Below are 13,838 nucleotides of genomic sequence, written 5' to 3'. Positions count from 1 at the left end.
GTCCTGGATGGTTTCAAGCTTCCCGAGTGTTGTTGGAGTTGCACCCATCCAGGCAAGTGAGAGTATTCCATCACACTCCTGACTTGTGCCCTACAGATGGCGGATAGGCTTTGGGGAGTCAGGAGGTGAGTTACTCGCTGCAGAATTCCCAGTCTCTGACTTGCTGTTATAGCCACAGCATTTATGTGGCTAGTCCGGTTCAGTTTCATGGCACCAATATGGAGACACAACTGAAACTTATAATCCAAGTTATAGAGCAGATGAAATTCCACAGGGGCTGTCACAGTTATCCACTACAGCTTGAGCAGAAGGACACAGAACCCCGAAAAATTGGCATAAACAATGCTTAGTCTGTTTCTCCAGAGTTTCCCCGTCTCTCACAGAGCTGAAAGAGTTAAACTACGAGAATAGGTTCCATAGACTAGGCTTGTATTCTCTTGAGTATCGAAGATTAAAGGTAATCTAACTGAGGCGGTTATGGTCATTAAAGGAGTTGTTTGGATAGCTGGAGTTAAGATACAGATCAGCCATGATCTAACTGAATAAATGAACAGGCTCGAAGGGCTGAATGGCCACTACCTGTTGCTAAGTTCCTCTTCTGTTGAAGTCATGGGGGGCAATCAGGAGACACTTCCCCCCCACCCGCCAAAGAAATTTGCCCCATTATTTTCTGCAGATAGAACTTTGCAAATCAAGGACGTACCCTATCCAGGGTAGTCACTCTTGTAGAATTAAGGCCGTGAAGCAAATGCTGATGCTTTTCCCTGATTTTGACCCAGTTTATCACAGTGCTATACATTCGTGAAACTGTGCCTGTCTTTGGATTTCAGGTGACTTTTCTTAAAATATGATTTTCAGTAACTTTGCTGAGTGGGTAAAAGTGAGACAAGTGACCCTGCTAAAGACATTGATATTGTTCTGTCAATGTTCACAGTAAATCAGGGTTCATGCTGTGAAAAAGCAAATGCTGGAGTGGGGAAAGTTTGTGTCGGGCAGATTGCAATACCAATCCCTCCTCCACACCATCTACAACAGAAGAAGTACATTGTCCTGTCTACTATTTATTCCCCATTGTGTTTGATAGGCAGCTCTGCTGGAGCAGAGAGACAGTCACTGCCTGCTCCCCACACCACAGGGCTGGCTTTTTCTTCAAGATTTAACTTTGATCAGCAGCTGGGAGGGCCAGTCCTTGATGGACAGAATTGAGGAGAGGGTCTGAGGACTAGCTTGGTTTATCTCAACGCACTCTCAGGAGACAGACAGGAGTGAACTTACTCTCTCTCGCCAGTGAGAGACACTTGGTAAACACGTAACACGGAGCAAATCCCTACAATGTGTGACCTGAGGTCAGGGCCAGGGTTATTTTGTGAGTTCTCCCTAGAATTTTGGCAAATTTGCACTTTTTTATTATTTTTATTGTGGTGTGTGGAGCAACAAGAAATATGACATTTGATAAGGTGCCACATCAAAGGTTATTGCAGAAAATAAAAGCTCATGGTGTAGGGGGTAACATATTGGCATGGATAGGAGATTGGCTAGATAACAGGAACCAGAGAGTAGACATAAATGGGTCATTTTCTGGTTGGCAAGATGTAACGAGTGGTGTGCTACAGGGATCTGTGCTGGGGCCTCAACTTTTTACAATTTATATAAATGACTTAGATGAAGGGACCGAAGGTATGATTGCTAAATTTGCTGATGACACAAAGAAAAGTAACTTGTGAAGAGGACGTAAGGAGGCTACAAAGGGATTATAGATAGGTTAAGTGAGTGGACAAAGATCAGGCAAATGGAGTTTAATGTGGGAAAGTGGGAAATTGTCCATTTTGGCAGGAAGAATAAAAAAGAAGCATATTATCTAAATGGTGAGAGATTGCAGAGCTCTGAGATGCAGAGGGATCTGGGTGTCCTAGTGCATGAATCGCAAAAGGTTAGTATGCAGGTACAGCACGTAATTGGGAAAGCTAATAGAATGTTATTTGCTGCAAGGGGAATTGAATATAAAAGTAGGGAGGTTATGCTTCAGCTATACAGGGCATTGATGTGACCACATCTGGATTACTGTGTACATCCACTGCATTTCCTTCATCAACCTTCTCTGTTACTGCATCAAAAAGTTCAATTAAATTAGTCAAGCATGCTCTGCCTTTTACAAATCTGTGCTGGCTATCTTTAATTAACTCAAACCTAAGTGTCCGTTGATATTTTCCCTGGTTATAGTTTCTAAAACCTCACCAATCACTGATGTTAAACTAACTGTCCTGTAGTTGCTAAGACTGTCCTTACACCCTTTCTTAAATAAAGGTGTCACATTTGCCACTCTCCAATCCTCTGGCATCTCCACCATATCGAGGGAAGATTGGAAGATTATGGTAAGCCCCTCCACTATCCCCACCCCCACTTCCTTTAGCAACCTGGGATGCAAGCCATCCAGACCAGGTGACTTATCCACTAAGCATAGCCAACCTTTTTAGTACCCACCCCCCCCACCCCCTCAATTTTTATCCAATCCATTGCCTCTACTCTCTCTGCTTCTTCTAATATTTTGTCACCTTCCATTTCCTTAGTTAACACTGATACAAAGAATCATGTTAATTTATGTCGACCGCCATTCTATTCTCCTATTCTCCCTTTGCCAGTCTTATTTTCCTCTTCACTTCCCCTCTCAAATTATTGTATGTGGGTAGTTCTCGCTTGAAGAATTCACCTGACATTCATTATACACCGATTTTATTTCATCATAATCTCTATCTCCCTTGTCATGCAAGGAGACCTGTCAGAATCACAGAATAATAAAACACACAAGGAGGCCCTTTGGCTAATCGTGCCTGTGCCAGCTATTTAAAGAGCGTCCAATTAGTCCCACTGTCCAATACTCATTCCCCATAAACCTGCAAATGATTTCCCTTCAAATATTTCGTTATTATTGAATCTACTTCCACTGCCCTTTCAGACAGCACATTCCAGATCACAATAACTTGCTGCGTACAAACAATGTTTCCTCATGTCACCAGTGGTTAATGAAAGATTCCCATTAAAGAAATAGGGTTTAAAGTATTTTTTTCAGAACCTTCCTCCAGATTTGAATAATGTGACAACCTTTCCACAATTTCCACTGCTTGTATTATCTTTTTGTCGACACTTCCTGGTTGTTTTTGAAGTTCTAAAATAAGCATAAAAATAAAAGAAGCTAGGGTAACCATCAGGATTACATTACAAAATATAAAGACTTAACAATTCCAAATCCCAAAGCTTCATGACTTTACCTGAATTGATGATGCTGATGACAACAGACAGGTATTCCTGAGCATCCTGACTGCTCGAGAGCTCCCAGATTCCTCTCTCCACAGGTACCAGCTGGTAGAGTCCGTCTGAGCTTGGCACTCCGCAAAGCAGAACCACCACTTCATTAGGTGGTTGCAAAATCTTGCTGAGATCGATTCTCTTTGGGATTGTCAGCATGGTGAGGAATCCAGGGGTGAGGACAAGCAACTTACATCGGTAAGTGGCCAAGATAGGAGCAGCAATCCTTAGATCATTGGGGCATCCAACTCTGTAGCAGTAGATACTCTGTGGATTTAATTGTTCTAAGAAAACCTGTTTCAAGTACGCACTCCACTCGTCTGCCTCCTCTTCATACAGAATCACTAGGTCTGTGCTCGAGGTTTCTTTAATAAAAAAGGAAACACAGTCAATACTGAGGGAGCGCCGCACCGTCGGAGGGTCAGTACTGAGGGAGTGCTGCACTGTCGGCGGGTCAGTACTGAGGGAGAGCTGCACTGTCAGAAGGTCAGTACTGAGGGAGTACTTGCACTGTAAGAGGGTCAATACTGAGGGAGTGCCGCGCTGTCAGAAGGTTAGTACTGAGGGAGTGCCGCACTGTCAGACGGTTAGTACTGAGGGAGTGCTGCACTGCAGGAGGGTCAGTACTGAGGGAGTGCTGCATTGTCGGAGGGTCAGTACTGTTTAGTTTAGTTTAGAGATACAGCACTGAAACAGGCCCTTCGGCCCACCGAGTCTGTGCCGACCATCAACCACCCATTTATACTAATCCTACACTAATTCCTACCACATCCCCACCTGTCCCTATATTTCCCTACCACCTACCTATACTAGGGGCAATTAACCTATCAACCAGCAAGTCTGGCATGTGGGAGGAAACTCACGCAGACACAGGGAGAACTTGCAAACTCCACACAGGCAGTACCCAGAATTGAACCCGGGTCGCTGGAGCTGTGAGGCTGCAGTGCTAACCACTGCGCCACTGTGCCGCCCCTGAGGGCGTGCTTGCACTGTAGGAAGATCAGTACTGAGGGAGCACTGCACTGTCAGAAGGTTAGTACTGAGGGAGTGCTGCACTGTCATGGGTTAGTACTGAGGGAGCGCTGCACTGTCGGAGGGTCAGTACTGAGGGAGTGCTGCACTGTCGGAGGGTCAGTACTGAGGGGGTGCTGCACTGTCAGAGGGTTAGTACTGAGGGAGTGCTGCACTGTCAGAGGGTCAGTAATGAGGGAGTGCTTGCACTGTAGGAGGGTCAGTACTGAGGGAGAGCTGCACTGTCGGAGGGTCAGTACTGAGGGAGTGCTGCACTGTCGGAGGGTCAGTACTGAGGGAGTGCTGCACTGTCAGAGGGTTAGTACTGAGAGAGTGCTGCAATGTCAGAGGGTCAGTAATGAGGGAGTGCTTGCACTGTAGGAGGGTCAGTACTGAGGGAGAGCAGCACTGTCGGAGGGTCAGTACTGAGGGAGTGCCACACTGTCAGAGGGTCAGTACTGAGGGAGTGCTGTGCTGTCGGAGGGTCAGTACTGAGGGAGTGCTGCACTGTCAGAGGGTTAGTACTGAGGGAGCGCTGCACTGTCGGAGGGTCAGTGCAGAGTGAGCGCTGCACTGTCAGAGGGTCAGTACTGAGGGAGTGCTGCACTGTTGGAGAGTCAATACTGAGGGAGCACTGCACTGTCAGAGGGTCAGTACTGAAGGAGGGCTGCACTGTCGGAGTGTCAGTACTGAGAGAGTGCTGCACTGTTGGAGGGTCAATACTGAGGGAGTGCTGCACTGTTGGAGGGTCAATACTGAGGGACTGCTGCACTATCAGAGGGTCAGTACTGAGGGAGTGCTGCACTGTCATAGGGTCAGTACTGAGGAAATGCTGCACTGTTGGAGGGTCAGTACTGAGGGACCGCTGCACTATCAGAGGGTCAATGCTGAGGGAGCGCTGCACTGTCAGAGGGTCATTACTGAAGGAGTGCTGAACTGTTGGAGGGTCAGTACTGAGGGAGTGCTGCACTGTCATGGGCTAGTACTGAGGAAGCGCTGCACTGTCGGAGAGTCAGTACTGAGGGAGCGCTGCACTGTCGGAGGGTCAGTACTGAGGGAGCGCTGCACTGTCGGAGGGTCAGTACTGAGGGAGCGCTGCACTGTCGGAGGGTCAGTACTGAGGGAGCACTGCACTGTCAGAGGGTCAGTACTGAGGGAGTGCTGAACTGTTGGAGGGTCAGTACTGAGGGAACACTGCACTGTCGGAGGGGCAGGACTGAGGGAACACTGCACTGTCAGAGGGTCAGTACTGAGGGAGTGCTGAACTGTTGGAGGGTCAGTACTGAGGGAACACTGCACTGTCGGAGGGGCAGTACTGAGGGACTGCTGCACTATCGGAGGGTCAGTACAGAGGGAGTGCTGCACTGTCGGAGGGTCAGTACTGAGGGAGTGCTGCACTGTCGGAGGGTCGGTACTGAGGGAATGCTGCACTGTCGGAGGGTCAGTACTGAGGGAGCACTGCACTGTCGGAGGTTCAGTACTGAGGGAGTGCTGCACTGTCGGAGGGGCAGTACTGAGGGAGCACTGCACTGTCGGAGGTTCAGTACTGAGGGAGCGCTGCACTGTCGGAGGGGCAGTATTGAGGGAGTGGTGCACTGTCAGAGGGTCAGTACTGAGGGAGTGCAGCACTGTTGGAGGGTCAGTACTGAGGGAGCGCTGCACTGTCACAGGTGCTTTCTCTTTGGACTGAGATGTTCAACCAAAGCCTTGCCTACTTATTCAGGTGAGGGATGAATACTGGCTCCTTGTGCTTCTGTAGACACTGCTACAGGATCGTTTACAATCAGCACACAATCTTTATTCAGGATTGAATTGGAATGACAGCTCCTCACAGCAGAAACACACTCTTATGCTTCAGAGATAGCAAATGCTCCCAATGGAACTAACTGATACTTAATCTCAATGGCTGCTGCATTGTTACTGACACTTGGCATAGCGGCTTGACAAATGCAAAATGCTGACTTTCATTTGTACATTAACTGAAACTATTTAGTTTGCCTTTGTTTCTTGCACAGAATTTAAAATATATAATATATATACTGAGGGGAATGTTCTCTGTGAAATATTTAATACATATGAACATACAAACTAAGAGCAAGAGTTGGCTATTCGGCCCCTCAAGCCTGTTCCATTCTATACGATCATGGCTGATCTGTTTGTGGACTCAACTCTACTTTCCTGCCTACCCCCGATATCCTTTGACTCCCTTGTTTGTCAAGAATCTGTCTACCTCTGCCTTCAAAACATTCAATGACTCTGCCTCCACCACTCTCTGGGGAAGAGAGTTCCACACACTCACAACCCTCTGAGAGAGAAAAATTCTCCTCATCTCTGTCTTAAATGTGAGACTCCTTATTTTTAAACTGTGCTGCTAGTTTTAGTCTCTCCCACAAGAGGAAATATAATTTCAGCATCCACCTTGTCAAGTCCCCTCAGGATCTTATATGTTTCAATAAGATCACCTCTCATTCTTCTAAACTCCAATAAATACAGACCCAACCTGTTCAACTTTTCCTCAAAAGATAACCTTCTCATCCCAGGAATTAGTAAAGTGAACCTTCTCTGAACTGCTTCTAATGCAATTATATCCTTTCTTAAGTAAAGAGACCAAAACTGTACGCAGTACTCCAGATGTGGTCTCACCAATGCCCTGTACAACTGTAGCAAAACATCTCTACTTTTATATTCCATTCCCCTTGCAATAAACGACAACATTGCATTTGCCTTCCTAATCGCTTGCCGTACCTGTATACTAACTTTTTGTGTTTCGTGTACTAGGACACCCAGATCTCTCTGCATCGCAGAGTTCTGCAATCTCTCACCATTTAAATAATATGTTGCTTTTCTATTCTTCCAGCCAAAGTGGACAAGTTCACACTTTCCCTCATTATACTCCATCTGCCAAATCTTTGCCCACTCACTTTACCTATCTATATCCCTTTGGATATCCTCATATCCTCTTCACAACTTACTCTCCTACCTATCTTTGTGTCATCAGCAGATTTAGCAACCGTACATTCTGTCCCTTCATCCAAGTCATTGATATAGATTGTGAATAGTTGATCCCTGTGGCACTCCACTAGTTACAGCTTGCCAACGTGAAAACAATTCATTTATGCCTACTCTCTGTTTCTTGTTAGCTAACCAATTCTGCTACTATGTTACTCCCTAAACCATGGGCTCTTATATTGTTTAGTAACCTTTGATTGGCACCTTGTCAAATGCCTTCTGGAAATCTAAGTATACCCATTCACAGGTTCCCCTTTATCCATGTTGCTTGTTACTTCCTCAAAGAACTCTAATAAATTAGTCAAACACAATTTCCCTTTCACAAAACCATGTTGACTCAGCCTGATTGCACTGAGATTTTCGAAGTGCCCCGCTATAACCTCTGATAATATATTCCAGCATTTTCCCTATGACAGATGTTAAGCTAACTGACCTGTAGTTTCCTGCTTTCTGTCTTCCTCCTTTCTTGAATAGTGGAGTTACATTTGCTATTTTCCAATCTGATGGGACCTTTCCAGAATCTGGGGAATTTTGGAAAAATAAAACCAATGCATCCACTATCTCAGCAGCTACTTCTTTTAAGACCCTAGGATGAATTCCATCAGGACCTGGGGGCTTGTCAGCTTTAAATTCTAATAATTTTCTCAGTACCCTTTCCCTGGTGGTGGTAATTGTTTTAAGTTCTTCTGTGACAGAGTGTAGGTTTAGTCAATGCACCCAGAGGTAGATGCTAAAAGCATGGATAGAGGATTGTTTAACAGGCAGGAAGCAAAGAGTGGAAATAAACGGGACATTTTCAAGTTGACAGGCTGTGAATAGTGAAGTGCTGCAAGGATCAGTGCTGGGGCCTCAGCTATTTACAATCTATATTAATGACTTAGATGAAGAGAGAGAGTAATGAATCTAAATTTGCTGACGATACAAAGCTAGATGCGAAAGCAAGTTGTGAGGAGGACACAAAGAGGCTGCAAAGAGATATAGACAGGTATAATGTCGGGAAGTGTGAGGTTATTCACTTTGGTAGTAAGAATAGAAAAGCTGAATATTTTTTGAAAGGTGTGAAACTTGTACAAGGAATGCAGAAAGTTAGCATGCAGGTACAACAAGCAATTAGGAAGGCAAATGGCATGTTGCCCTTTATTGCAAGGGGATTGGAGTATAGGAATAGAGAAGTCTTGCTACAATTGTACTGGGCTTTGGTGAAACCACCTTGGAGTATTGGGCACAATTTTGGTTTCCATATTTAAGGAAGGATATACTTGCACTGAAGCCGGTACAGTGAAGGTTCACTAGATTGCTCCCTGGGATGTCCTATGTTGAGAGGCTGAGTAAATTGAGCCTTTATTCTCTGGAGTTTAGAGGAATGAGAGGTGATCTCATTGAAACATTCAAGATTCTGAAGGGGCTGGATAGGGTAGATACTGACAGGCTGTTTCCCCTGGATTGGGAATCTAAAACATGGGGGCACAGTCTCAGGATAAGGTGCTGATCATTTAGGACTGAACTGAGGAGACATTTCTTCAGTCAAAGGGTTGTGAATCTTTGGAATTCTCTACCCCAGAGGTTTGTGGATGCTCCATCATTGAATATATTTCAGGCTGGGATAGATAGATTTTTGGTCTCTCAGGGAATCAAGGGATATGGCGAGCGGATGGGGAAGTGGAGTTGAGGCAGAAGATCAACCATGAATATATTGAATGGCGGAGCAGGGTCAAGGGGCTGAATGGTCTACTCCTGCTCCTATTTCTTGTATTCTATTTTGAGAAATAACTAATTCATAGTGTTAGTGATGCAGCAATTATCCACATAATCTATCGGAGTGAGCAATAAGGGAAGCCCAGGGTGTGGTGATGCCTGTTCTCATGTTGGTGGATAATTTAGAAATAGTTTGGGACTTTGTCATTTGTGAAATTACTATTTTAATTTGATTATGTGAGATGCTGGCCTGAGGTAATTCAGTGAAAGAGAAATTCTTATTGAAACAAGAAGGCATGAAAAATGGAGAAACACCATTAATCAACTACATCATAAACTCTACCAAAAATCACCAAAGTTACAGTACAGCCCTCTGTGATTGGCTAAGCATTGAGTCAACAGTCTCACTCAAAGCAATGGTGGCAAACACATTCCTCAAAGATTTTTGTGGAAAATTTTTTCTGTGCCATCAGGAAAATCCAGAGACTTGCAGGAGATCTTTAGCACAACATAGAATATTACAGCACAGAAAGTGACCATTCAGCCCAATGGGTCTCTGCTGGCGTTTCTGCTCCACGACAGACTTCTCCCACCCTACCTCATCTCACCCAAAACTAACACTTAGTTTAATATCTTCTGACAATTTTACATTCTGTTGAACATTGTTGCTAGTTCAGTTTGAACTTGTCTTAAAGCAGTCGAGAGTTCAGACAATGCTTCTGATCTGTCTGTTAGGAGATTCTCTGTCTATAAAGACCATGTAACTCCTGACCACAGATGTTGGTGGCACAAAACTTCAATATCATTTAAAAGTCACCAGCAGAAAATATCTTCCTAATCAGATTTAGCAATCTCAATAAAGCATTAAGGATTCATTTTCTTTTCCTACTTTCCCTAGCTTAGGCTGTATATTCACAATTTACTACATTAAATCCGGGAGTAAATTGGATGAGGTTTTTTTTTGTGAGCAGTCGAGGTAATTAATAACCCATTATCTACATAATCAACTGAGCTTCACTTTACACAATAATACAATTATTCTTCATTTGAAAAGGTATTGATGGGATCTGAAACCCAGTCCTACAATTGCATTCAGTAGAAACACAGCTAGATTAACACTGAGCATGGGCCAGTGTGAATGCAGAGTGGGGCCAGTCAGATCAGTTAAGGACACTTCATCAAACAAGACAGCAGGAAAATTGCAGCAGAATCAGTGAAGCTCTTCCTACCTGAACGCTTCATATTGACGGAGCAAAGAGCCAGTTCTTGCGGATCTGCAGCTGCCAGGCTGGTACCTGGCGATGACCCAACACTGTGCAAAGAGCAGAGCATTGTTCCTCTGTTTATGTGACACAATTTGTATACTGACACTTCCTGATCTGTAACTATAGGCCAATAGCATCATTCTGTAAAAAAGCTCAATGTATTGTAAGCTGGAGGCTGGTAAGAGTATTTTTAGTTTCTGGACTGACCTGTAACTTCCTGCGTAAAAGTAGAAGAAAAAGCTGAAAGTTCTGAGGGGTTTTTTTTGCTTTTAATTCTCAGCAGATGTCCCAGTCCTGGAGCTGAGCACAAACCGAGCCCCCAGAAAGAGTTCATTGATTGGGTTCAGTGGCTCTTTCAAAAGACAAAGTTAAACCCAGTGAGGCATTTAGAAATTAAATGTTTCCAAACTTACAAAAGTTGTATTTATTTATTGGTGTGTTTTGGCAAAATTCTATTGATTGCTGGAGAGTTTCTACTGTTGCCAACCCTCCAGGATTGCCCTAAAATCCCTAGGAATGAATTTCCAGGACACTGCTGGAAGCAAAACGGCAGGAGAAAAATCATAGAAACATTAAAAAATGTTTTTTTCATTTTCATTCAACATTTTCTTAGTTCTAGAAATATTGGAGAGGAGCAAAAATGTCTGTTTGACCTTGAGGGGCGGTTGGTGTTTGAAGGTCATGTGCTGCAACCTCCAGGAATAGTCCAACCAGAGTTGGCGACTCTAATTCCATTACCTGGTGGTGGTGACTCACCTTCTTGGACCGCTACAGTCCATGCGGTGCAGATACACACACTTACCTCACCTACCACTGTCCCCCTTGGACCCAGGCAGTGAATTAACAATCACTACTGCCTCTCCATTTCCCTCCATTCTCTTGGAAAGGAGATGCTTACTTCTACTAATGTAATGTGGATGACTGCATTGATTTTCTGGCTTTGACTGGAAGTTAAGCTGATGGGCAGTAATGCTCTTCCTGATACTGAAGCCTCCTCGCCTGAGCATACTTTCCACTGCCAGCTCTGCCCAAACTACTGTAGCGTTTCATCAAGTCATACCTTGCATCTCTACCTACTCCTCTTCCACCTTCTTTACCTTCAAGTGCCTCACTTTGTCCCATCCTCTCACCTTGTCTTTAAATCTTTATTGATGATTTTTACTGAGTAAACTGCTTTTTCTTGGTGATTTCATTCTCTATCTTAGCTCCCTTGCCCTCTCTCTTTGACATTAATTGTCCTCCTGTCTCTCTCTAAATTGCTCCCTCCATATAAACTCTCCTACCAATATTCATGGCTCGCCCTCGGCCTTGCCATCTCACGTGACTTCTCTACTCCCTTCATCATGTTCACAGACCAGGCTATCTCTAACTACTTCCTTGAATTGCTCATCATCCATATTCCCCAAACCTCCTTCCAACCCCACTTCCTTCTATGTCCCCACGGGAAAAAAAGTCTCTTCCCTGAAATCCCTATTACTAAAACACTTTCGAACAAACCCTCAACTTTGGCCTTCCATTCACCACAATATTTCTGCAGCCATTGATTTGGTCAATCAATCCCTCACCTACCCTTGTCCCCCAGGAGAACATTTACGATAATAAAGACAGAAAATGCTGGGAATACTCAGCAGGTCTGGCAGTGTCTGTGGAGAGACAAACAGAGTTAACGTTTCAGGTCGATGACCTTTCATCAGAAAGTTAACTCTGTCTCTCTCTCCACAAATGCTGCCAGACCCACTACGTATTTCAAGCACTTTCTGTTTTTATTTCAGATTTCCAGCATCTGCAGTATTTTGCTTTTATATTAGAATGTTTTCTATCTCTCATTTCAATCATTCCTCATGGTGTGACCCCAGTCTTCACTTCCTTAGGTTCAAGGAACAATGGAAAGCAGGATGTTTTTAAAAAGTGAGAGACTAGTAAATGTTGGCATGTAGAGTGATTTGGGTATCCTTGTACATGAATCACAGAAAGTTAATGTGCAGGTACAGCAAGCAACTAGGAAACCAAGTGGCATGCTGGACTTTATTGCAAGGGGTTGGAGTACAAGTGTACAGGGTCTTGGTAAGACCACAGCTGGAATACTGTGTACAGTTTTAGTCTCTGTACCTGAGGAAGGATATACTTGCCTTACAAGGGGTGCAACATAGGTCCACTAGATTGATTCTTTGGGTCAGAGGGCTGTCGAAGAGGAGAGATTGAGCCTGTGTTCTCTGGAGTGTAGAAGAATGAGACGTGATCATTGAAATGTATAAAATTCTAAGAGGGCTTGAAGGGTGGAGGATGAGAAGCTGGATCCCTGACTGGAGACTCTAGAACCAGCCATCACAGTCTCAGGATAAGGGGCTGTCCATTTAGGACTGAGATGAGGAATAATTTCTTTACTCAGAGGGTTGTGAATCTTTGAAATACTTTTTTTTGGGCACTAAGGGAATTAATCGATATGGGATCTGGCAGGAAAGTGGAGTTGAGGTTGATGATCTTCTTGAGTGCTGGAGCAGGCACAAGGGGCCGAATGGCCTACTCCTGTTTCTATTTCTCATGCTCTCATGTTCCTATTGCAGCCCTTGGTCTCAGCATAAACAGATTCTCATTGTGATGTTTTCTTTTCAGTTAGCAGGTTGCAAATTCATAGGTATGTCTGCCGTGTAGTGTTACATCGCAGAATATTTTAATGGGAATTCTACCACAGAGAGAGGTACAGTTTGTGTGTAGTGACTTGTCTGTGAAGTGACTGTGGAGCAATGAAATGCAGAAAATGATGTGCAGATATCACAGGGCAAGGCTACTTCACATCTGGACCCATGCAAGGTTAAGAACAAGGCAATTCGCAGCCTTGATGTTGTATCTGACCTTCTGACCACATATCCATTCCATCACCAAGACTGTTTACTTCCACCTTCATAAAATTACCTGACATTGCTGCTGTCTCAGCTGCTGAAACCCTCATTCATGTCTTATTACCTCTAGACTTGACTATTCCAATGCTCTCCTGGCTGGCTTCTCTTCTTCCACCCTACAAAAACTTGAGCTCATCCATAATTCTGCTTCCTGTATCCTAACTCGCACCAAGTCCCATTCTCACGTCACCCCTGTGCTTGCTGACCTACAGTGACTCCTGATCTGGCAGCACATCAAATGTAAAATTCTCATTAAAGCCTGGTTACCTGACCCAAACCCGATTACATGTGTCAGGCTCGGATCGGGTCAGGTCTATATTCTGGGTCCAGCATTCGGGCTCGGATCGGGTCGGGTTTGGGTTGGCTGTGGTCCGGGTCGGGCCTGGGTCGGGTTTTAATTTTATACCTGAGCCAGGCTTTAATTCACATCCTTGTTTCCAAATCCCTCTATGAGCTCACCCCTCCCTATCTCTGTAATCTCCTCCAGCCCTACTTGAACATCCCCAATTTTAATCGCTCCACCATTGGCAGCTGTGCCTTCAACTGCCTCGGCCCTAAGCTCTGGAATTTTCTCCCTAAACCTCTCCACCTCTCTCTCCTCCTTTAAGATGTTCCTTAAAACCTACCTCTTTGATCAAACTTTTAGTCACCTGTC

General features: G+C 44.5%; 1 protein-coding gene across 2 annotated transcripts in view; it reads right to left on the bottom strand.

The window, feature by feature from the left end:
- LOC137377462 (B-cell scaffold protein with ankyrin repeats-like) overlaps positions 1 to 10,380 on the bottom strand; it is a 264,713-nt gene extending 254,333 nt beyond the window's left edge. Inside the window, exons 1-2 of one of the 2 annotated variants that reach the window (XM_068047063.1) lie at positions 10,248 to 10,380; positions 3,267 to 3,668 (exon numbers count right to left, since the gene is read on the bottom strand). In XM_068047063.1, the coding sequence (XP_067903164.1) occupies positions 3,267 to 3,668; positions 10,248 to 10,350 (505 nt within the window). In that variant the 5' untranslated portion in view covers positions 10,351 to 10,380. The remainder of the gene's footprint in view (positions 1 to 3,266; positions 3,669 to 10,247) is intronic. The other variant, XM_068047072.1, reaches the window with a different exon arrangement.
- Positions 10,381 to 13,838: the final 3,458 nt, after the last annotated feature.

This window comes from Heterodontus francisci, chromosome 1, assembly GCF_036365525.1.
Source record: "Heterodontus francisci isolate sHetFra1 chromosome 1, sHetFra1.hap1, whole genome shotgun sequence".
Taxonomy (NCBI): Eukaryota; Metazoa; Chordata; class Chondrichthyes; order Heterodontiformes; family Heterodontidae; genus Heterodontus; species Heterodontus francisci.
The sequence above is the reverse complement of the archived record's forward strand: the minus strand, read 5'-3'. Positions and strand labels throughout refer to the sequence as shown.